This window comes from Aegilops tauschii, chromosome 7, assembly GCF_002575655.3.
Source record: "Aegilops tauschii subsp. strangulata cultivar AL8/78 chromosome 7, Aet v6.0, whole genome shotgun sequence".
In the NCBI taxonomy this organism is placed as follows: Eukaryota; Viridiplantae; Streptophyta; class Magnoliopsida; order Poales; family Poaceae; genus Aegilops; species Aegilops tauschii.
This window is the reverse complement of record NC_053041.3, coordinates 516,504,928-516,529,255: the sequence shown is the minus strand read 5'-3', so window position 1 is coordinate 516,529,255 and position 24,328 is coordinate 516,504,928. Positions and strand designations below refer to the sequence as shown.

The 24,328-nt window shown below is 52.8% G+C and overlaps 1 protein-coding gene across 1 annotated transcript; it reads right to left on the bottom strand.

The window, feature by feature from the left end:
• Positions 1 to 6,881: 6,881 nt before the first annotated feature.
• On the bottom strand, positions 6,882 to 10,218 carry LOC109770563 (uncharacterized). Its single transcript, XM_040396075.1, has 2 exons — positions 9,754 to 10,218; positions 6,882 to 6,890 (listed from the first exon to the last, which is right to left on the bottom strand). The coding sequence occupies exons 1-2, from the start codon at positions 10,216 to 10,218 to the stop codon at positions 6,882 to 6,884; spliced, it is 474 nt and encodes a 157-aa protein (XP_040252009.1).
• Positions 10,219 to 24,328: the final 14,110 nt, after the last annotated feature.

Here is a 24,328-nt window from a genome sequence, read left to right as displayed (position 1 = left end):
ATCCGTATCTGGAAGTGAACGCTGTCTTAGGGATATCTTCTGTGCGTACTTTCAATTGGTGATATCCCGATCTCAAATCAATTTTTGAGAACACCTTGGCTTGTGCGAGCTGGTCAAACAAATCATTTATCCGTGGCATCGGATATTTGTTTTTGATGGTGACCATATTGAGGGCTCAATAGTCTATACACAGTCTCAGTGTCCCATCCTTTTTCTTGGCGAACAACACTGGCGAACCCCAAGGTGAGGAGCTGGCCCGAATAAATCCTTTGTCCAACAATTCCTTTATCTGCTTCTTCAACTCCACCAATTCTGAGGGTGCCATTCTATAAGGCTTCTTATAGATGGGAGCGGTGCCAGGTGCTAGTTCGATGCTGAACTCTATCTCTCGGTCTGGTGGCATGCCTGGCAGTTCTTCAGGGAACACATCAGGAAACTCGCATACCACTGGAACTTTCCTCAGTTCAGAAATGTCCACTTTGTTCAGTTTTGGTTGTTGTGACCGTGGTTTTTCCTGAGCTGTAACCTTTATTGTCTTGCCTTGATGGTGGGTGAGAATCACGGTCCGATTGAAACAGTCAATGAATCCTTTGTTGGTGGTCAACCAGTCCATTCCTAAAATGACATCCAGTCCTTTACTCTCCAACACGATGAGATTTGCTTGGAATTGTAGTCCTTTGAACTCGATGACCACTCCTTGGCAGTAACCCTGAGCGATTTGCTTATTTCCGGGGGACTTGATGATCATAGATCTTTCCAAGGGAAGTATCGGAAAATCATGTTGTAAAACAAAACTCTTCCCGGATGCCGAGTTCCTTGGCAAGCCAGAGGCCGTGCACAAGGGCTTCGTATTTTGCGACGTTGTTGGAGGCGGCGAAGTGGATCTGCAGTGCGTACTTGAGCCGGTCGCCCTTGGGAGAGGACAGCACGATGCCGGCCCCTAGGCCAAGTCGCATCTTTGAGCCGTCGAAGTGCATGCGCCAGTGCGTCGAGTCTGACGGCGGCGGCAGGTATTGGGTCTCGGTCCAGTCAACGAGGAAGTCGACCAAAGCTTGGGACTTGATCGTAGTGCGAGTTCATAGAGGATGGTGTGGCCGGCAAGCTCGAGCGCCCACTTGGCGACCCGGCCAGAGGCATCCCGGCACCCGATGATTTCGCCGAGAGGGGTCGTGCTGACCACAGTGACGACATGCTCTTGGAAGTACTGCTTCAGCTTCTTGGTGGTGAAGTACACACTGTAACACATCTTCTGGTAGTGCAGGTAGTTCTGCTTCGAGGCGGAGAGCACCTCACTCAGGTAGTAGACGGGATGTTGGACAGCTTGGACCTTGTCCTTCTCTGGTCGCTCGACCACCATCACCGCGCTGACCGACCGCGAGGTAGCGGTGATGTAGAGCAACAACGGCTCCTTCTCGGCCGGTGCGTGTCGGTGGGAACGACACCTATGGGATCACTGGAATCCCTTCTACGGTCGGCGGGCGCGGGGTTGTGAGAAGAGCAGGTCCAGGAGCCAGCACAAAGATCGTTTACCCAGGTTCGGGCCGCGAGGATGCGTAATACCCTAGTCCTGCTTTGGTGGATGTATTCAGTGTTCTTGAGCTTTCGAACTAGCTATGGTGGCTGCGTAGTTCCAAAGAGCCGAATCCTTCTCCAGTATGCCCCGGGCCTCCTTTTATAGTCGAAAGGGGCTACCACAGTGGCATACAGGAGGTGGAAAGGTCTACAGTGCGCAAGCTTATTGCCTGGCATTAGGGGACAAAACGCATTAAATGCGCTACTTAGGTGTCCATTAGCTTTATCGGGGACGGGAACGAGGCCCGTCCCGTGCGTCGCCGCTCCGTCTCGCTTCGACACGTGCCCAGGCCAGCGATGCATGCGGTGCCATGTAGGCAGGCAGGCTGCTGAGGTGGTGCGGTGGCAGGGTCTTCACGAAGATCTGCATGCCACCACGCAGGTGCTTGCTGAGTCGGTCTGGAAGCCGCGTGTTGCCACGCAGGTGCCTGCCCAGCTGGTTGGGCTGGCAGCTGCATGCGAATGCCGGCGGAGCCCTGGCTGGTGCGGGCCTGGCAGTGGCCCTGGTGGTGCCCTCGGCAAGGGCCTTGCCGGGGGCCCGGCAAGGTTCTTGCCGTGGCGTCGCAGTTGTCCCCGGCAAGGCGCTTGCCGGGGGTCTTATGGATCTCCTCGGCTAGGATCCTGCCGAGGATCGCCGTCTTCTGGTTCTCATCTGATCTTGTTTGCTTATGATCTTGACAAAGATCTACATGCCACCACAGAGGTGCCTCCCGAGCCTTGGTTCCAACGTAGTCGTTGGCGGCATTTGGAACTCTTGGGCTCGAGGGTGGCTCGCTCTGCTGGTGCTGGGCAAGTTGCCCCGGCAAGGCTCTTGCCGGGGCCGCGGAGGCTGCCCCGGCAAGGGCCTTGCCGGGGGAGTCCACCTCGCCCTCTTGCTCTTTGGTGTTTCTGGTCTTGGCGTTGCCTTGACCGTCTTGTGCTCCGGCTTCTCCCCGGCCTCCCTCCTCTGCCCTGCTAAGTGTGGCCGCGGCGCGCGGCTCTGACTGGCCGTGCACAAGTAAAGGGGTCAAAAGGAGAGCCCCTACTTTTGTACACCGACAGGAGCCCCCGTGTCTGGCCACACATAAGCGCGACGCGTTGTTGGGCGAGGCCCAGAACGGTGTGCGGGCAGGTGGGGCGGATTTTACCGCAGTAACTTTTCGCCCGCTGCGCTTCCCCACGACCCGCGTTGAACGCACGACGTGGAGGGTTGAGCGTGACGTGGGGGTCATGCGTGGGGCGGTCCCCGCACGCATGCGTCACATCGCAGTTAATGGGAAAAGAGGCGGCCCGCGCCTTCCCCGTAAAAAGGAATAACTGCGGGCACACTGCTCATTTACCCCTGCATCTTCTTCAATCTCGGAACCGCCGTCCCCTTCTCCTTCCTTCCCAAGATTTCGCCTTTGCTCGCCGCCGCTGTGTCTTCGCTGTCTTCTGTCCCTTGCTCCCCGCTGCCGCCATGGCACCCAAGACCAGCAGAGGTAAGGGAGTGGCCAAGGACGCCAGGACGAGCGAGCCGCCGGAGAGTGAGTTGGCGGCGCGGCGGACGCAGCTCGCCTACTTCCCCTCGACGGTCGACGTGTTCGAGCTCCGGGACTGCTTCAAGCCCCTATGGGGGTGCAAGACGGGGGGGAGATGACGGGGCATCCAGCCACGCGTGTCATCCCCGCCAATTGCACCGAGGCCGCCCCGAATCGGTACCCGTTCTTCGTCAATTACTTTTCTTGCGGCCTTTGCCCCCCTTTCTCCAATTTCTTCAACGATATCATGCACACATTTGGCTTCCACCTTCTGGATTTTACTCCAAACGCCATGGCGTGCATGGCTCTGTTCGCCCACCTCTGTGAGGGCTTCGCCGGAGTTCTTCCCAACACGGCGCTCTTCCGCCATTATTTTTACCCTCGCATCCAGAAGGGAGGCGCCATTTCTGGTGGCGTCACCTGGATCCCAAGGTCCAAAGGGACGTACCCGGAGGGTGCCTAGAAGGAGAGGTGGGAAGAATGGCGAGGCCGGTGGTGCTGGATTGAGGATGACGATCCACAAGAGTTCTGCCGGGTCCGCCAGGCGCCGTCGGTCCGCAGGAATGAATGGGGCGACGTCGACGCCCAGGACGACAAGCTCGAGATCGCCACCACCAGGATCCACCGCCTCACCGTTGCCGGGCTTACCCTGGAGATGATTGGGGCGGATTTCCTCCGCCGCCGAATCGCTCCTCTGCACAACAAGGGGAGGCCGGCCTGGCTTTTCCAGAACGCGGCTGACATCATGAGGCTTCGCCCCGGCCTCAATCACAACTTCACAATGATGGGGCACGCTCACTTCTGCCAGCGGATCTTTCAGCTCGACGTGAACCGCGAAGGCTGGGCCGAGAGGTCCGGCAAGGCTGTGAAGGCCGGCAAGGTCGTCAAGGGGCCCTTGTTTGGGTTGCCGGCGGGGGTGGTCCCGCTGAGCAACAACTCGCGCCAGACCGACATCATCGCCATGATGCCGGACTACAACGCGCACGGTCCCGTCCAAAATTGGGCCCCGCCGTCGAAGGAGCAGGTGCAGGAGTTCTTTGACGGCTTGGCGGAGGTGTACGTCCGCAACGAGCCGCTGCTTATCCAGGACACCACTCAAGCAGAGCTGGACTATATCACCGCCAGGGCGGTGGAGGCGGAGCTTGCCAGGCAGGCCGGCAGTGCTGGCGGTGTAGAGGACGAGGCTGCGGCGGCCGCGGAGGAGAAGGAGCTTGCCCAGTGGGCGGAGTCCGCTGGGGAGGCCAGCAGCACCGGCACCGGGGCCCCTCTTGTCGAAGATGTGGTCGACGAGTCGTTGGAGGAGGAGGCCGAGGCTGTCGACCCTCCGGCCACGGGGAGAGGGCGAGTCCTGCGGCGGGCCACCTCTAGCGAGCCGGTTCGGCCCGGCAGGGTCGTGCAGCCCCGGCAAGCTCAGGAGGCGTCCGCGCGCCAAACGAGGGCCGCGACTGCGAAGAAATCGGTGAAGGTCGCGGTGGCGAAGGAGAAAGCATCTGCCTCCTCTTCATCCAAGCGCGTCCAGACTCCGCCCTCCTCCCCTCCTCCGGCAGACGTCGACGTGGAGGTCACCTTTGACTTCGGGTCCCTCAGCCCAAGGAGGAAGAGGAAAGCAGCAGAGGAGGAGGTGGAGGATGAGTAAGTATCTTGTCCCTTTCTGTCATCTCCGTCTCCTTGGACCGTGCCACTTATCTTGATTCGTCTTCATCTTTGCAGGGATGCGGAGACACTGGCCCAGAGGGTGAAGAGGGCCAAGGCTTCGGCGAGCGGCCAGCCCCCGGCAGGGATTTCCGGTACACCGTTGGTGGTGTTGAGCAGCCCGGATAGCAGCCCCCGGCACAGCCCCCAGCGTAAGTTCACCACTCACCCCTCGTCGACGTGTGTTGGGGGCACAATCTCTTGGTGCTGACCTTGCCGTGGTTGCAGGAGGATGATAGCAGCAGGAGGAGCCACAGAGGGCTACCCCCAACACGCCGCCCCCATCAACCACGCCGCCCCGAGGGGCGTCCCCGGCAAGGGCGCCAAGCACCGAGCCCATGCACACGAAGGAGGAGGAGGAAAATCCCGGCGCTGGTGGCTTCGCCTCGGCGCCAAATGTTGGCGGGGAGGGGACCTTTGCTTCCGAGCCCGGCACGGGTAAGTCACTCGCCTTCCGTCCCTGTTCTTTTTCTGTTCTTTCTGAATCTTGGTCTTGGCCTTGCCTCATCCCCTTCTCGGTATCCAGATCCCCCCTCGGCGGACCCAGAGGACATAGACACCGTCATCGAGGACGTCGCCAAGGCCGCCGAGGCAGAGGCCGAGAAGATCGCCGCCGAGGAGGCCGCCAAGGACGCTACCGAGGGCGCCGCTAAGGGGCCTGCCGGGGAGCCCAGTAAGGCTACTGTCGAGGAGGCCGGCAAGGGGCCTGCCGGGGAGGCCGGAAAGTCCGCTGCCAAGGAGGAGGTGGTCGATGAACAGCCTTCCTCCTCCGCTGCCTCTGGCTCCCGCAGGTATCTGAAGGTAGGTGACGACCTTTTCGTCCACCTTCCAGGGGCGTCGAGCTCCAGGGCGCCCGTCGAGGGAGAGGTGTTCGACGAGGAGGTGCTTGCCGCCGCCGGGCTCGAGGTTGTTGATGAGCCGAGCACCGGCGGCGACGGTTCTTAGGAGGAGCGGCTTCTCCAGGCCATGGGCGCCAATTTCCAGAAGCTCCAGGCACTCCACCGCGCCCGCCTGGACAAGGCCAAGTCTAGGATGGCAACGGTGGACAAGGCGGAGGCGGACCTCAAGGTGCGCGTCGCCGAGACGCAGACTTGGTTCCGCCAGGCTTGTGAGGAGCTGAAGGTTGCCTAGGGTGAGCTGGCCAAGCGCGGCGTGGAGCTCACCATGAAGCGGGCCGACATCAAGAAGGCCCAGGAGATAGTGGAGAGCTTGGCCGCCGCAGCCGAGGCCGCTCGGACCCAGCACCAGGCCGCGCTGAACTCCCAGGAGGAGGACCTTGCCGCGCGTGAGGAGAAGCTTGCCGCAACGCTCCGCGGCAAGGATGAGGAGGTGGAAAAGCTGGTCGTGCAGCAGACCCAGGAGCTGGAGCAGAGGCACACAGAGGTGCTCGATGCCCAGGCTCTGGTTCACGCCGGCAGGGTGAAGGAGCTGGAGGTGGAGTGGGACGAGCTGAAGGACCAGACCCTGAAGCTGTCCAAGGAGAAGGACACGCTCAACGGCACCCTGACAGAGGCGCGGGGCACGGCCATCAGCGGGGCCGGGGAGCTCTCCGAGGCCAACAACTCCATTAAAGACCTCAAACTGAAGCTGGAGGGTCTCGAGGGGACGTTGTCGGAGAGCAAGGCCCGGGAGGAGACCCTGACCAAAGATCTGAAGAACGAGAAGCAGCTGCGGAAGAACGAGACCGCCAACCACAAAGACTTTGTGGAGGGTGAGAATCGCTGGATCGGCCGCCTTGAAGACGTCGCCGGCAGGATCACCACACAGCTGGCCGCCATGGGGATGCCAACTGTGAGGTACGCTCTGGATCACAGCACGACTCCCAACGCCAGGCTGACCCTGTTTTTTGAGGGTGTTCTTGGAGCCCTGGAGCATTTCCGCTCCACCAGGGCGACTTTCCTGGCCAATGAGGCCTGGAGGCTTTGCCGGGGTGCCATGACCAAGGTTCTCACCAAGGTGGCATACTGGAATCCCAACCTCGACTTCGATGATGCGCTGGAGAGCTTGCCGGAGGGTGTGGACCTCGCGCCGCTCAAGGAGCGTATCGAGCCCATCATCAGTGGCATCGATGGAATCCAGAGGGTAGAGGGCCAGCGCTGGGACTAGGCACCCCGCTTCTTATCGTCGCTGCAGGTTCAGGACCAAGACAATTTCTATCTTTAGTTAGAACTGCAGCAACAATTGATGTAATATAACTCTGCAGTACTTTTGAATCAGTGCATGTTATTTTCCTATTCAATTTCTTTCTCTGTATGTCCACCCTACGTTAATCGGGTAGGCTTGCCGGCGCGTAACCCAGGGCGCGGCGCCTCGAGGACGGATCCTCGATAGCCTGCCGGGTGCGCTTGCTGCCGGGCGAACCACCTTCCCGCCCTCAACGCGGCCGCTCAAACTGTCGAGCTTGACTCGAGTCAGAATCAAGAGCGTTGCCTGTTGCGGAAGGCTACCCTGCCACTCTCGACGCGGCCGCTTGAGCTGTTGAGCGGACTCGAAACAGAACATGGGCATTGCCAATCGCGGGAGGGCCCCTTGCATGCAGGTTTTCCATACAAAGAACAAGATCTCCGAGGGGAATAACCTTATATAAAAAGGAAATATTTAAAGTCCGGCATGACTTAGCTTTCCTGTCGCCGAACTGGCGCCCTTCATGCTTGCAGGCGGCGCCATCCTCTTGGCCGTCTTCTTCCTTAGAAACCATGGCCACGAGGAACTGTGTTCTGATTCCTAAACCTGCTCTTCTCACAACTGTGCCCCCTACCTGGCGCGCCAAAGATGTCGGTGGGAACGACACCTATGGGATCACTGAAATCCCTTCTACGGTCGGCGGGCGCGGGGTTGTGAGAAGAGCAGGTCCAGGAGCCAGCACAAAGATTGTTTACCCAGGTTCGGGCCGCGAGGATGCGTAATACCCTAGTCCTGCTTTGGTGGATGTATTCAGTGTTCTTGAGCTTTTGAACTAGCTACGGTGGCTGCGTAGTTCCAAAGAGTCGAATCCTTCTCCAGTATGCCCCGGGCCTCCTTTTATAGTTGAAAGGGGCTGCCACAGTGGCATACAGGAGGTGGAAAGGTCTACAGTGCGCAAGCTTATCGCCTGGCATTAGGGGACAAAACGCATTAAATGCGCTACTTAGGTGTCCATTAGCTTTATCGGGGACGGGAACGAGGCCCGCCCCGTCCGTCGCCGCTCCGTCTTGGTTCGACACGCGCCCATGCCAGCGATGCGTGTGGTGCCATGTAGGCAGGCAGGCTGCTGAGGTGGCGCAGTGGCAGGGTCTTCACGAAGATCTGCATGCCACCACGCATGTGCTTGCTGAGTCGGTCTGGAAGCTGCGTGTTGCCACGCAGGTGCCGGCCCAGCTGGTTGGGCTGGCAGCTGCATGCGAATGGCGGCGGAGCCTTGGCTGGTGCGGGCCTAGCAGTGGCCCTGCTGGTGCCCTCGGCAAGGGCCTTGCCGGGGGCCCGGCAAGGGTCTTGCCATGGCGTCGCAGTTGTCCCCGGCAAGGTGCTTGCCGGGGCTCTTATGGATCTCCTCGGCTAGGATCCCGCCGAGGGTCGTCGTCTTCTGGTCCTCATCTGATCTTGTGTGCTTATGATCTTGACAAAGATCTGCATGCCACCACAGAGGTGCCCCCCGAGCCTTGGTTCCAACATAGTCGTTGGCGGCGTTTGGAACTCTTGGGCTCGAGGGTGGCTCGCTCTGCTGGTGCTGCGCAAGTTGCCCCGGCAAGGCTCTTGTCGGGGCCGGGGAGGCCGCCCCGGCAAGGGCCTTGCCGGGGGAGTCCACCTCGCCCTCTTGCTCTTTGGTGTTTCTGGTCTTGGCGTTGCCTTGACCGTCTTGTGCTCCGGCTTCTCCCCGGCCTCCCTCCTCTGCCCTGCTAAGTGTGGCCGTGGCGCACGGCTCTGACTGCCCTGCACATGTAAAGGGGTCAAAAGGAGAGCCCCTACTTTTGTACGCCGACAGTGCGGCCAGGACTGGTGCGGTGAAGAGCATGCGCTTGAGATCCCGGAAAGCCTCATCCACCTGGTCGGTCCATTCGAACGGCATCATCTTCTTCATCAGCTAATACAGGGGCAAGGCCCTCTCGCCCAGCCGGCTGAGAAACCGGCTGACCGAGGCCAAGCAGCCGGTGAACTTCTGGACATCGCGCAGTTGGGCCGGCTTGTGCATGCGCTCGATGGCCTTAACTTTCTCCGGGTTCGCCACAATGTCGCGCTCCGAGACGAGGAAGCCGAGTAGCTTTCCGGCCGGGACGCCGAAAACGCATTTCTCCGGGTTGAGCTTGACCTTGTACTCGCGCAGGTTGGCGAAGGTCTCCTTCAGATCGTCGAGGAGCGTGAGGTGCTACTTGGTCTTTACCACGATGTCGTCCACATAGACGTGGATATTGCGGCCGAGTTGCGGCAGCAAGCATTTCTGCATGCAGCGCTGGAAGGTGGCGCCGGCATTCTTCAAGCCGAACGACATGGTGATGTAGCAATACGCCCCAAAGGGTGTGATGGAGGACGTCTTTAGGGTGTCGGCCGGGTCCATCTTGATCTGATGATAGCCGGAGTAAGCATCCAGGAAGGACAGCAGCTTACACCCGACAGTGGAGTCGATGAATTGGTCGATCCGCGGGAGGGCGAACGGGTCTTTGGGGCAGGCCTTGTTCTTCTTCAGGACGAGGACTGGGTTGGCCAGCCACTCGGGTTGAAACACTTCCATGATGAAGCCGGCAGCCAAAAGCTTGGCGACCTCTTCACCGATGGTCCTTCTCTTCTCTTCGGAAAAACTATGCAGGGGTTGACGGACGGGCTTGGCATCCTTGAGGACGTGGAGTTTGTGCTCGGCGTACTCCCTCGGGATACCCGGCATGTCCTTTGGGGTCCATGCGAAAATATCTCGATTCTCACGGAGGAATTCGACGAGCTCGCCTTCCTATTTGCTGTCGAGGCGGGTGCCCACGACGACGTACTTGCTGCAGCTGGGGTCCTCCGGGTTCAGCTTCACTTTCTTGGTCTCCTTGGAGGGCTTCAACGAGGTCTCGTCGGCCGGGACGAGCACGGCCGATGCTTCTTGGGCCAAGGCGACGATCCGGTCGAGCTGGCGCCGCTCCTCGGCTACGACCAGCGACTCGGCCAGCTTGGTGCCGTCTCGGGCACGCTCTATGGACTTGCGGTAGTCGCCGGTGATGGTGATGAGGCCCTTCAGACCCGACAGCTTTATCTTCAGGTAGGCGTAGTGGGGAACCGCCATGAATCTGGCGAGCGCGGGCCGACCCAGCAGCGCATGGTACGCGCTGGACAGGTCAACCACCTCGAACCAGATCGGCTCGCGTCGGAAGTGGCTGCTGTCGCCGAACAGGACGTCGAGCCGGATCCGGCCGATCGGGGAGCAGGAGAGGCCGGGAACGATGCCGTGGAAGGTCGTCCGGGTTGGCTCCAGGTCTTTGGCCTCGAGGCCGAGCTTGGTCATGGTGTCGCGGTAGAGGATGTTGATGCTCCTGCCGCCGTCGATGAGAACCCCGGGAAAACTTGCACGTGCGTCGAGGCGCGACGATGGTGGGGTCGAGGACGAGGGCGTAACCACCCGGATTCGGCATGACGACCGGGTGGTCCTCCCGAGTCCAGGTGACCGGGCGCTCCGACCAGTGCATGTATTCCGTCTTGGCCGAGATGACGGTGTTCACCTCCTGCCGAAGGAGGCGCTCGCTGCGCTTGTCATCGTCGAGGCTGGTGAAGACGACATAGGTCGCGTTCTGGGTCGGGTAGGCGTCGTCGCACATCGTGCCGCCAGCCGCTGGTGGCAGAGGGGGTGGGGGTGGCTGTCCCGCTCCTGGAGCCGGGGCCGGAGGAGGCATGATGTCGTCCCTCATGATGCGCTTGGTGATGGCGCACTGCCGGAGCGTGTGCGTGAATGGCCTCGCGCCGCTGTGGTGCTTGCAGGGAGCGTCGAGCATCTCCTCGAAACTCATGGCGGGTTGCCACGTCGTCTTGCCGGTCTGCCGGCGCTTGGTGGCCGGGTCGGCCGCGAGCGCCTGCTCGGCGGCCGCGACGAGCGGGTTGTCATAGCGTTGGGCCGACTGATCGTCCTTGCGCTTGTTGTTCTGCTGGTTGTGCTGTTGTCGGCTGCCTTCGCCGGCTGGCTTCGGGGGGGACCGGCTTAGCTTTGCCGGCTTTGTCCAGCGCCACCTGGATCTTCATGGCGAAGTCGGCGTTGGTGTACTTGTCCGCCGTCACCATGAGCGCAGCCATGGTGGCCGGCTCGGAGCGCAAGAGCTTGTGCTTGAGGAGGGTGTCGTCCCGGCACCCGTTGACGAAGTATTGGATTGCTTGGACTTCGTGGACGCCCTCGTAGCTGTTCTGGAGCTCGGTCCAGCGTGCGAGGTACTCACAGCCGGTCTCCGCCGGCCCCTGCATGCACATGGCAAGCTGACTGGGGCGGCCGGTTCGCTTGTACGTGCCGGTGAAGTTGCGCATGAAGGCTTTGCTCGAAGTCGACCCACGCGTTGATGCTACCCTCCGGCAGACTGTTCAACCAGGTGCGGGCCGACCCCTGGAGCATGAGAGGCGCGTAGCGTACGGCGAGGCGGCGGTTGCCGCCGGTGATGCCGATGGCGATGGTGTAGTCGGTGAGCCATTTCTCCGGCTTCACGGTGTCGTTGTACTTGGGGGTGTCGCGGGGGAGCGTGAACCCTTTAGTAAAGGGCTCACCCCGGATGCGCGGCCCAAAGCACGCCGGTCTGACGGGGCCGGTCTCCTCCAGCTCTTGGGAGAGGGCAAGTCGGTCGAGGCGATGACGGGCGTCGGTGTCGTCGATGGCGCGCGGGCCCAGCCAGTCGGTGACCGCGCCGCGGGGGGCCGGGTCGCCTCCAGTCGGACGTCGGCTGGGTAGGAGCAGAGGGTCGAGTCGGTGTCGGGCCTCCGAGGCCGGCTCGTCGCCCAAGCCGCCGGCGGTCGTCGGGGCGGGGTTGTGCCGGGTCCGGGTACGGCCGGAGGGCGCCTTGCCGGGTGGCAAGGACGCCGTGTGCTGGAAGTCCCCGGGTCCAGCAACGCGGGCGGAGCCGGATCCGGCCGGCTTGGCGAGTTGGTTGAGGCGGTCCTGCTGTGCGTTGGCCGCGGCGAGGAGGTCATTCACCCTCTTGAGGCGGTCCTGCAGCTCTTCGCCTGCGAGCTGGTCCAGGCCGACCGCGGCTTCCTGGGCAGTGCACATGTTCTTCACGGGATTCTCGTAGACGGGAGGGACGGCACCGAAGGCGCGCCCGATCGCGCCGCCTCGGGCCCGCACGTCGGCGGCCCGGCTCGGCTTGGTCGCGTTCGGCGTGAAGCCGTAGGCGGCGTTGCGCTCCAGCTGAGCGGAGTCGAGGCGGCACTGCGTGGCAGCGAGCGTCTCAGTGAGATCCAACAGGCGCTGGCGGTCCTCGTCGAGGCGAGTCCGGGCCTCAGCTATGTCGGAGGCGTCGATGTCGGTGCCGATGGGGACGCGAAGGCTCTGCATCATGGCGCGCACCAGATTGGGCGGGCTGGCCCGCTCCGCTGCAGCCCTGGCTTCGGCGGCCTTCCTCGCCGCGCTGGACGAGGAAGCGGCGCCGGTGTCGGTGACGAAGACCTCCACGCAGAGGTCCATCGCACCGGCGGGAGCGCCGCCGCCGAGGGAAAGGGGGGAGTCGGGAAAGTCAAGTACCTCGCTGGGGTACTCGTCGGCCGCAGGCGCGTCAGAGATGTGTAGCGCAGCGAAGGAGGTGGCGAGTGTGTCGATGACGTCGCCCGCCAACGCGACGGGCTCGTCGGAGTCGGAGAGGAGCCCCGTCTGAAGCATGCTCCCGGCCAGGACCTCGAGCTGCCCCATGGTGGGCACCAACTGTCGTGGTGGGCGCACGTCAGATGCCAAGGGATGGCTAAAGAGAGGAGGAGGCTCGAGGGCACTGGTGGGCTCCAGAGGCGAGGTCGGCATGAGCGAGCGCGGGACGCAAGACATACCCAGGTTCGGGGCTCTCCGGAGAGATAACACCCCTAGTCCTGCCGAGTGTGGTTTATATGTAACAGTACAGGGTTGTTCCTAGAGCTGTATGGAGGAAGAAGGAAGACAGGCCAGGGCTTAGGCTGCTCCTCCTTGTGGTGTGTGTGTGTGCTACTGATGATCCGATCGCACGTATGCATGAGGGCTCCTGGGGGGTTTTATAGGTCAACCCCCCAAGGGTACAATGGTAATGTTACAAGGTTGTAGGGCCGGGTCGTCAGTGTCTAGGAACCCGGTGCTGGGACCCGCCGGGTACCAGGACTCGCCAGGTTCCCCGGGCATGGGACCCGCCAGGTACAGGGGCACTGTTGTCCGTCTTGTCGATCGTCAGAAAGTGGCCGGGTTGAGTCGGCTACAGTGGTGCTCCGTCAAGTAGCCGCTTGCTGGCGTCATGGGTGACGACGATTGCTCCGTGGCCACGCCAGCCCTAGTCAGCGGGTAGGTGGGGGCACTGTTGCCACGCCCGGCTGACCAGAGGCATGGGCGGGGCACTGTTGCTTTAGTCATCATTTGGTGGAGACTCGTCCCATCGTACGGCCGGGATGGGACGGCCGCTGACCCCTTGGTCGGGTTGGAGAACACGCCAAGGGTGGAGCTGGCTTGTTGGAGAAGTCTTGATGCGCCAGGCTTGGCTGTCTTGAGCTGGTTGTTGGGGCCGAGTTGAGGAGTCCGGCCGGGTCGAGGATAAGGCCGGGTAGAGGGGCTTGGCCGAGTTGAGCAACCCGGCCAAGCGCGAGCCGGCTTGAGGGGCGATGCTGGCCCCGTTGTTTTTGAAAAGGATCCGGGTTCCGTTGCCTGCCCGGGGTTCATCCCCCCGACAGATGAGCGTTACCGAGAGGGCCCAGAGATACCGCTCCGATACACGGAGTGACAAATCCTAATCTCGATCTATGCCAACCCAACAAACACCTTCGGAGACACCTATAGAGCATCTTTATAATCACCCAGTTACGTTGTGACGTTTGATAGCACACAAGGTGTTCCTCCGGTATTCGGGAGTTGCATAATTCATAGTCAGAGGAACATGTATAAGTCATGAAGAAAGCAATAGCAATAAAACTCAACGATCATAATGCTAAGCTAACGAATGGGTCTTGTCCATCACATCATTCTCTAATGATGTGATCCCATTCATCAAATGACAACACATGTCTATGGTCAGGAAACATAACCATCTTTGATTAACAAGCTAGTCAAGTAGAGGCACACTAGGGACACTCTGTTTTGTCTATGTATTCACACATGTACTAAGTTTCCGGTTAATACAATTCTAGCATGAATAATAAAAAAATTATCATGATATAAGGAAATATAAATAACAACTTTATTATTGCCTTTAGGGCATATTTCCTTCAGTCTCCCACTTGCACCAGAGTCAATAATCTAGTTCACATCGCCATGTGATTTAACACCAATAGTTCACATCACCATGTGATTAGTTCACATCGCCATGTGACTAATACCCAAAGGGTTTTACTAGAGTCAATAATCTAGTTCACATCGCTATGTGATTAACACCCAAAGAGTACTAAGGTGTGATCATGTTTTGCTTGTGAGAGAAGCTTAGTCAATGGGTCTGTCACATCAGATCCATATGTATTTTGCAAATTTTCTATGTCTACAATGCTCTGCATGGAGCTACTCTAGCTAATTGCTCCCACTTTAAATATGTATCCAGATTGAGACTCAGAGTCATCCGGATCGGTGTAAAAGTTTGCATCAGCGTAACTCTTTACGACGAACTCTTTATCACCTCCATAACCGAGAATTATCTCCTTAGTCTTCTAAGGATAATTTTGACCGCTGTCAAGTGATACACTCCTGGATCAATATCGTACCCCCTTGCCAAACTCATGGCAAGGTACACAGAAGGTTTGGTACACAACATAACATACTTTATAGAACCTATGGCTGAGGCATAGGGAATGACTTTCATTCTCTTTCTATTTTCTGTCGTGGTCGTGTTTTGAGTCTTACTCAACTTTACACCTTGAAATACAGGCAGGAACTTCTTCTTTGACTGTTCCATTTTGAACTACTTCAAAATCTTGTCAAGGTATGTACTCATTGAAAAATCTTATCAAGCGTCTTGATCTATCTCTATAGATCTTGATGCCCAATATGTAAGCAGCTTCACCGAGGACTTTCCTTAAAAAAAACTCCTTTCAAACACTCCTTTATGCTTTCCAGAAAATTCTACATCATTTCCGATCAACAATATGTCATTCACATATACTTATCAGAAAGGCTGTAGTGCTCCCACTCACTTTCTTGTAAATACAGGCTTCACCGCAAGTCTGTATAAAACTATATGCTTTGATCAACTTATCAAAGCGTATATTCCAACTCCGAGATGCTTGCACCAGTCCATAGATGGATCGCTGGAGCTTGCATACTTTGCTAGCACCTTTAGGATTGACAAAACCTTCTTGTTGCATCATATACAACTCTTCTTTAAGAAATCCATTAAGGAATGTAGTTTTGACATCCATTTGCCAGATTTCATAAATGTGGCAATTGCTAATATGATTCGGACAGACTTAAGCATCGCTACGAGTGAGAAAATCTTATCGTAGTCAACACCATGAACTTGTCGAGAACTTTTTGCGACAATTCGAGCTTTGTAGATAGTAACACTACTATCAATGTCCGTCTTCCTCTTGAAGATCCATTTATTCTCAATGGCTCGCCGATCATCAAGCAAGTCGATCAAAGTCCACACTTTGTTCTCATACATGGATCCCATCTCAGATTTCATGGCCTTAAGCCGCGGAATCTAGGCTCATCATCGCTTCCTCATAGTTCCTAGGTTCGTCATGGTCTAGTAACATGATTTCCAAAACATGATTACCGTACCACTCTGGTATGGACTGTACTCTGGTTGACCTACGAGGTTCAGTAGTAACTTGATCTGAAGTTTCATGATCATCATCATTAGCTTCCTCACTAATTGGTGTAGGAATCACTGGAACTGATTTCTGTGATGTACTACTTTCCAATTTGGGAGAAGGTACAATTACCTCATCAAGTTCTACTTTCCTCCCACTCACTTCTTTCAAGAGAAACTCCTTCTCTAGAAAGTATCCTATTTTTAGCAAAGAATATCTTGCCTTCGGATCTGTGATAGAAGGTGCACCCAACAGTTTCCTTTGGGTATCCTATGAAGACACATTTCTCCGATTTGGGTTTGAGCTTATCAGGTTGAAACTTTTTCACATAGGCATCGCTGCCCAAACTTTAAGAAACGACAGCTTAGGTTTCTTGCCAAACCACAGTTCATATGGTGTCGTCTCAACGGATTTAGATGGTGCCCTATTTAACGTGAATGCAGCTGTCTCTAATGCATAACCCTAAAACGATAGTGGTAAATCGGTAAGAGACATCATAGATCGCACCATATCTAATAAAGTACGGTTATGACGTTCGGACACACCATTACGCTGTGGTGTTCTAGGTGGCGTGAGTTGCGAAACTATTCCACATTGTTCCAAATGAAGACCAAACTCGTAACTCAAATATTTGTCTCCGCTATCAGATCGTAGAAACTTTATTTTCTTGTTACGATGATTTTCCACTTCACTCTGAAATTCTTTTTAACTTTTCAAATGTTTCAGACTTATGTTTCATCAAGTAGATATACCCATATCTGCTCAAATCATCTGTGAAGGTTAGAAAATAACGCTACCCGCCGCGAGCCTCAACACTCATCGGATCGCATACATCAGTATGTATTATTTCCAATAAGTCAGTTGCTCGCTCCATTGTTCCGCAGAACGGAGTCTTAGTTATCTTGCCCATGAGGCATGGTTCGCAAGCATCAAGTGATTCCAAAAGCCCATCAGCATGGAGACCAATATGACATAAACGGCAGTGCCACAAATATGTTGCACTATCATTATCAACTTTGCATCTTTTGGCATCAATATTATGAATATGTGTATCACTACAATCGAGATTCAATAAACCATTCGCCTTGGGTGTATGACCTCAGAAGGTTTTATTCATGTAAACAGAATAACAATTATTCTTTGACTTAAATGAATAATCGTATTGCAATAAACATGATCCAATCATATTTTGCTCAACGCAAACACCAAATAACATTTATTTTAGGTCAACACTAATCCTGAAGGTAAAGGGAGTGTGCGATGATGATCTTATCAACCTTGGAATCACTTCCAACACACATCGTCACCTTGCCCTCAACTAGTCTTTGTTCATTTTGTAACTCCTGTTTTGAGTTACTAATCATAGAAACTGAACCAGTATCAAATACCCAGGGGCTACTATGAACACTAGTAAAGTACACATCAATAACATGTATATCATATATACTTTTGTTCACTTTACCATCCTTCTTATCCGCCAAGTATTTGGGGAAGTTCCGCTTCCAGTGACCATTTCCTTCACAGTAGAAGCACTCAGTTTCAGGCTTGGGTCTAGCTTTGGGCTTCTTCATGGGAGTGGCAACTTGCTTGTCATTCTTCTTGAAGTTCCCTTTCTTTCCCTTGCCCTTTTACTTGAAACTAGTGGTCTTGTCAACCATCAACATTTGATGCTTTTCTTGATTTCTACCTTCGTCGATTTCAGCATCACGAAGAGCTCGGGAATCGTTTTCGTCATCCCTTGCATATTATAGTTCATCACGAAGTTCCAGTAACTTGGTGATAGTGACTAGAGAACTCTGTCAATCACTATTTTATCTGGAAGATTAACTCCCAATTGATTCAAGCGATTGTAATACTCAGACAATCTGAGCACATGCTCACTGGTTGAGCTATTCTCCTCCATCTTGTAGGCAAACTACTTATCAAAGGTCTCATACCTCTCGACTCGGGCATGAGTCTCAAATACCAATTTCAGCTCTTGGAACATCTTATATGCTCCGTGGCGTTCAAAACGTTTTTGAAGTCCCGGTTCTAAGCCATAAAGCATGGCACACTAAACTATCAAGTAGTTATCATACCGAGCTTGCCAAACGTTCATAACGTCTGTATCTGCTCCTGCAATAGGTCCGTCACCTAGCGGTGCATCAAGGACATAATTCTTCTGTGCAACAATGAGGATAATCCTCAGATCACGGACCTAGTCCGCATCATTGCTACTATCATCTTTCAACATAGCTTTTCTCTAGGAACATATCAAAATAAACAGGGAGCTACATCGCGAGCTATTGATCTACAACATAGTTATGCAAATACTATCAGGACTAAGTTGATGATAAATTTAAGTTCAATTAATCATATTACTTAAGAACTCCCACTTAGATAGACATCCCTCGAGTCGTCTAAATGATCACGTGATCCATATCAACTAAACCATGTCCGATCATCACGTGAGATGGAGTAGTTTTCAATGGTGAACATCACTATGTTGATCATATCTACTATATGATTCACGCTCGACCTTTCGGTCTCAGTGTTCCGAGGCCATATCTGCATATGCTAGGCTCGTCAAGTTTAACCCGAGTATTCTGCGTGTGCAAAACTGGCTTGCACCCGTTGTATGTGAACGTAGAGCTTATCACACCCGATCATCATGTGGTGTCTCAGCACGAAGAACTGTCGCAACGGTGCATACTCAGGGAGAACACTTATACCTTGAAATTTTAGTAAGGGATCATCTCATAATGCTACCGTCGTACTAAGCAAAATAAGATGTATAAAAGATAAACATCACGTGCAATCAAAATATGTGACATGATATGCCCATCATCATCTTGTGCCTTTGATCTCCATCTCCAAAGTACCTGTCATGATCTCCATCGTCACCGGCATGACACCATGATCTCCATCATCTTGATCTCTATCAATGCGTCGTCACATGGTCGTCTCACCAACTATTGCTTTTGCAACTATTGCTATCGCATAGCGATGAAGTAAAACAATTATATGGCGCTTGCATCTTATGCAATAAAGAGAATCATAAGGCTCCTGCCAGTTGCCGATAACTTTAACAAAACATGATCATCTCATACAACAAATTATATCACATCATGTCTTGACCATATCACATCATAACATGCCCTGCAAAAACAAGTTAGACGTCCTCTACTTTGTTGTTGCAAGTTTTACGTGGCTGCTACGGGCTTCTAGCAAGAACCGTTCTTACCTACGCATCAAAACCACAATGATTTTTCATCAAGTGTGCTATTTTAACCTTCAACAAGGACCGAGCGTAGTCAAACTCGATTCAACTAAAGCTGGAGAAACAGACACCCACTAGTCACCTATGTGCGAAGCGCGGTGGTAGAACCAGTCTCATGAACGCGGTCATGTAATGTCAGTCTGGGCCGCTTCATCCAACAATACCGCCGAATCAAAGTATGACATGCTGGTAAGCAGTATGACTATTATTGCCCACAACTCTTTGTGTTCTACTCGTGCATATAACATCTACGCATAGACCTGGCTCTGATACCACTGTTGGGGAACGTAGCATGCAATTTCAAACAATTTCCTATGATCACGCAAGATCTATCTAGGAGATGCATAGCAACGAGAGGGGGAGAGTGTGTCCACGTACCCTCGTAGACCGAAAGCGGAAGCGTCAGCTTAACCCGGTTGATGTAGTCGAACGTCTTCGCGATCCAACCGATCAAGCACCGAACGTACGGCACCTCCGAGTTCAGCACATGTTCAGCTCGATGACGTCCCTCGAACTCTTGATCCAGCAGAGGGTCGAGGGAGAGTTTCGTCAGCACGACGGCGTGGTGACGGTGATGGTGAAGTGATCCGCGCAGGGCTTCGCCTAAGCACTACGTGAATATGACCGGAGGCGTAAACTGTGGAGGGGGCGCCGCACACGGCTAAAATGTTTGTTGTGTGTTCTAGGCGCTCCCTCCCCACATATATATAGGTGGGAGGGGGAGGGGGAGGGGGACAACAGCCATGGGGCACCCCAAGTAGGAGGAATCCTACTTGGGGGCCTCCTCCAATTCGGCCTCCCCCTTTCCTTATCTCCGGAGGGGGGAGGAAAGAGGGGAGAGGGGAAAGGAAGGGGGAATCCTATTCCCTCTATTTCCTTTCATCTTCCCCTTTTCCTTTCTCCACTTAGATCAGCCCATATGGGGGCGCACCAGCCCACAAGGGGCTGGTCTGTCCCGCCCTAGGCCCAATAAGGCCCATATCTTGGCCGGGGGGGGTGCCCGGAACCCCTTCCGGTGACCCGATACGTACCCTTTACCCCAGAACACTTCCGGTGTCCGAATACTATCGTCCTATATATGAATCTTTACCTCTCGACCATTTCGAGACTCCTCGTTATGTCCGTGATCTCATCCGGGACTCTGAACAACATTCGGTCACCAAATCACATAACTCATATAATACAAATCGTCATCGAACGTTAAGCGTGCGGACTCTACGGGTTCGAGAACTATGTAGACATGACCGAGACACATCTCCGGTCAATAACCAATAGAAGAACATGGATGCTCATATTGGTTCCTACATATTCTATGAAGATCTTTATCGGTCAAACCGTAATGACAACATACGTTGTTCCCTTTGTCATCGATATGTTACTTGCCCGAGATGCGATCGTCGGTATCATCATACCTAGTTCAATCTCGTTACTGGAAAGTCTCTTTACTCGTTCCGTAATGCATCATCCCACAACTAACTCATTAGTCACATTGCTTGCAAGGCTTATAGTGATGAGCATTACCGAGAGGGCCCAGAGATACCTCTCTGATACACGGAGTGACAAATCCTAATCTCGATCTATGCCAACCCAACAAACACCTTCGGAGACACCTGTAGAGCATCTTTATAATCACCCAGTTACGTTGTGACGTTTGATAGCACACAAGGTGTTCCTCCGGTATTCGGGAGTTGCATAATCTCATAGTCAGAGGAACATGTATAAGCCATGAAGAAAGCAATAGCAATAAAACTCAACGTGCTAAGCTAACAAATGGGTCTTGTCCATCACATCATTCTCTAATGATGTGATCTCGTTCATCAAATGACAACACATGTCTATGGTCAGGAAACATAACCATCTTTGATTAACGAGCTAGTCAAGTAGAGGCACACTAGGGACACTCTGTTTTGTCTATGTATTCACACATGTACTAAGTTCCCGGTTAATACAATTCTAGCATGAATAATAAACAATTATCATGATATAAGGAAATATAAATAACAACTTTATTATTGCCTCTAGGGCATATTTCCTTCAGTGCCCACCTCGTTGGCCTCCCGCACCCCCTCTTTGCACTATAAATTCCCAAATATTCCGAAACCCTTCGGGGTTAACCTAGATCAGAAGTTCCGCCGCCGCGGGCCTCTGTGGCCACCGAAAACCAATCTAGACCTGTTCTGGCACCCTGCCGGAGGGGGGAATCATCTCCGGTGGCCACCACGATGAGGAGGCAGTAGTCCACCCTCGGGGCTGAGGGTTTGTACCAGTAGCTATGTGTTTAATCTCTCTCTCTCTCTCTCGTGATCTATATCATGGGCTTTTTTAACATAGATGGATCATATGATGTTTCTCCCCTCTATACTCTTGTTGTGATGAATTGAATCTTTACCCTTTGAAGTTTTGTCATGTCGGATTGAATGTTCAGATTTGAGAACACATGATGTATGTCTTGCGGTATGAATACTTGAGGTGACATTGGGGTATCATATTGATTCACTTGATATATGTTATGACACTCAACTTGCGGATTCCCGCGGTGACATTGGGATAATCTACGCATAGGGGTTGATGCACGTTCTTATTATCTTTTCTCCGGTAGAAACTTTGGGGTCTCCTTGTAGTTCTTTGTCTGGATTGAGTATTATGAATATGAATTTGCTTTAGTGTTATTTTAGTACGAACTCTAGGATAGATCGAATGGAAAGAATAGCTTGTGTTATTTTAGTACGGACTCTTGAATAGATCAAACAGAAAGAATAGCTTTGAGGTGGTTTCGTACCCTACAAAAAATTTATTCTTATGTTCTCCGCTAGATAGGAACTTTGGAGTGATTCTTCGTTGCACCTTGAGTGACGGTTATATGATCCAACTATGTTAGCATTGTTGAGAGATTGCACTAGCGAAAGTACGGACCCTAGGCCTCATTTTCAAGCATTGCAATACCGTTTTTGTGCCCGTTTACTATTTGCTACCTTGCTGTTTTTATTTATTCAGATTATAAAAATATATTTCTACCATCAATATTACACTTTTATCATCATCTCTTCGCCGAACTAGTGCACCTATACAATTTGCCATTGTATTGGGTGTGTTGGGGACACAAGAGATTTCTTGTATTTGGTTGCAGGGTCGTTTGAGAGAGACCATCTTCATCCTACACCTTTCACGGATTGATAAACCTTAGGCCATCCACTTGAGGAAAATTGCTACTGTCCTACAAAACTCTGCGCTTGGAGGCCCAACACGTGTCTACAAGAATAAAGTTGCATAGTAGACATCAAATGCATATAAAACATTCAAAACATATAATATAATAGCATGGAACAATCAAAAATTAAAGATACGTTGGAGACGTATCACCGAGCAGCATGGTAACTATGACATGTGCATGCTGATAACTTCAAACATTAACACCCTGGTTAAAAAATGACATGATAAAGCTGATAACTATATCATGAGAAGGCCGGTAACTATAGCATGAAATTTAACTTCCCCTTCGTGGAAGTTACCATGGCGTTTTGAGTGTAAGTTATGGTCTTGAGAGGAAGCCTGGTAGCATACAAAAAGAGGGCGAAAAAACATGAAGTTTTGACATACTACATCCCATGTTTCAAATTACCACGATGTTTATACAGTTATCAAATTTCAGTTCGTTTATTATCATGAAATTTACAAATAAGTTACTAGGGTCATTTTGCCAACAAATTTTTTTCTCCTAGGTCAAAAATTACCGCTGTGTTTTTCCGCAAAAAAAAATTACTGCGATGTTTATACACAAGTTATCAGTTCTTTGGTTTGTGTATTACCATGCTATTTGCACATAAGTTACCAGGGGTATTGTTTTCAACCACCTTTTCCCTTTTGGTAAATATTATCGTGTTGTTTATACCCAAGTTATCGGATTTGCAGTTCGTATATTATCATGGCACTTACACACAAGTTATTGGGTGTATGTTTTTTAACAACTTTTTCCCTTTGTAAAAAATGTTACCGCGGTGCTTATTTGTATATTACTATGTTATTTTCACATAAGTTATGAAGGGTGTGTTTTTAAACAACTTTTTCCTCTTTGGTCAATGGTACTGCGGTGTTCTGTACGTAAATTATCGGGTATACGACACGTATATTACCATACTATTTACACATAAATTAGCGAGAATATGTTTTTCAACAAAAAGTTTTCCAGGTCAAAAAGGTACCATCATGTTTTGTATGTAAGTTATCAGTTAAGCGGTTCTTATATTACCGCGTTATTTACATAGAAATTACCGGTGGCACATTTTTAATACACCCCTTGGGGTCAAAGTTATTGTGGTGTTTGTATGTATGTTATCAAGTTCGCGGAGCGTAAATTATCATCTTATTTACACATAAGTTACCGTGGTTACGTTTTTCAACAACTTTTTTCCTCGGGTCAAAATTACCATCATGTTTGCGGGTAAAATTATTAGATCTGTGGGTATGTTTCTAATAACTTTTTTCCTGGTTCAAAATTGCCGCGGTGTTTTTGCGCAAGTTATCGTGTCTACAGTGCATATACTACCGTGCTATTTGCATAGAGTTACCGGGGTTTGTTTTCAGTAATAGTTTTCTAGGTCAAATTTATCGTGGTGTTTGTACGTAAATTATCAGATCAATGGTATAAATTACCATGATATTTACATAAAAGTTACCGAGAGTATATTTCTACATCAATCTCTCTTGGTCAAAGTTAGCATGATATTTATGCGTAAGCCAAAAAACCCACAAAGCATGTTTTCTTTAGCCAACATTAACTTTTCCTAACAAGGCCTCTATCCAGCATTGGGCCCGGCCCAGCTCTTTTCTTTCTCTGAAGCCCACCGAGAATGTTGTCTTCAACCTCCAACCAACAAAACCTGTATCTGAAAACTGAAAACACAGAGACAAAGAACTCCCAATTACTCATCATACTTGTTGATTTAGGCTACGAACCGCGTGGATTTCAACATGAAATTCGTAGATCTCTTCATTGGGAATCCATTTCAGTTGAGCACGCAAATTATTGTTCAAAGATGAAGGAGATCGATGCAAGTGTCCTATCTTGAAGTCGGCGCTGGCCGGAGCCTATGGCCGTGGCGAGAAGCTCGGGTAGAAGAACAACTGGCAGCAGCTACTACTATGGCCGAGACGTGTGGAGGACGTGGTCGTTAATGGGCTGCAGGGAAGGCAGGAATCCCATGGAGATGGTGATGGAGCTCCTGCACCGGCGAGTGTTGGCCGTGGAAGGAGCTGCTCGCCAGAGCAGCAGGCTATGGCGGCGACTTGAGGAGGCGCTGGTGCTCGAGGGGTGCAAAGGAACAGCTAGGTCGATCGAAGCTGGTGATGGCCGGTCGACGCGTGCTCACGGCGCCGTGCCTAGGCGCTCGGGCGTAGGAGTTGCGCGCAGACGAGATGCAGA

Bases quoted from the DNA above. Each gene is read 5' to 3' on its own strand.
- LOC109770563 (XM_040396075.1), bottom strand. From the start codon at position 10,218: ATGACCAAGCTCGGCCTCGAGGCCAAAGACCTGGAGCCAACCCGGACG.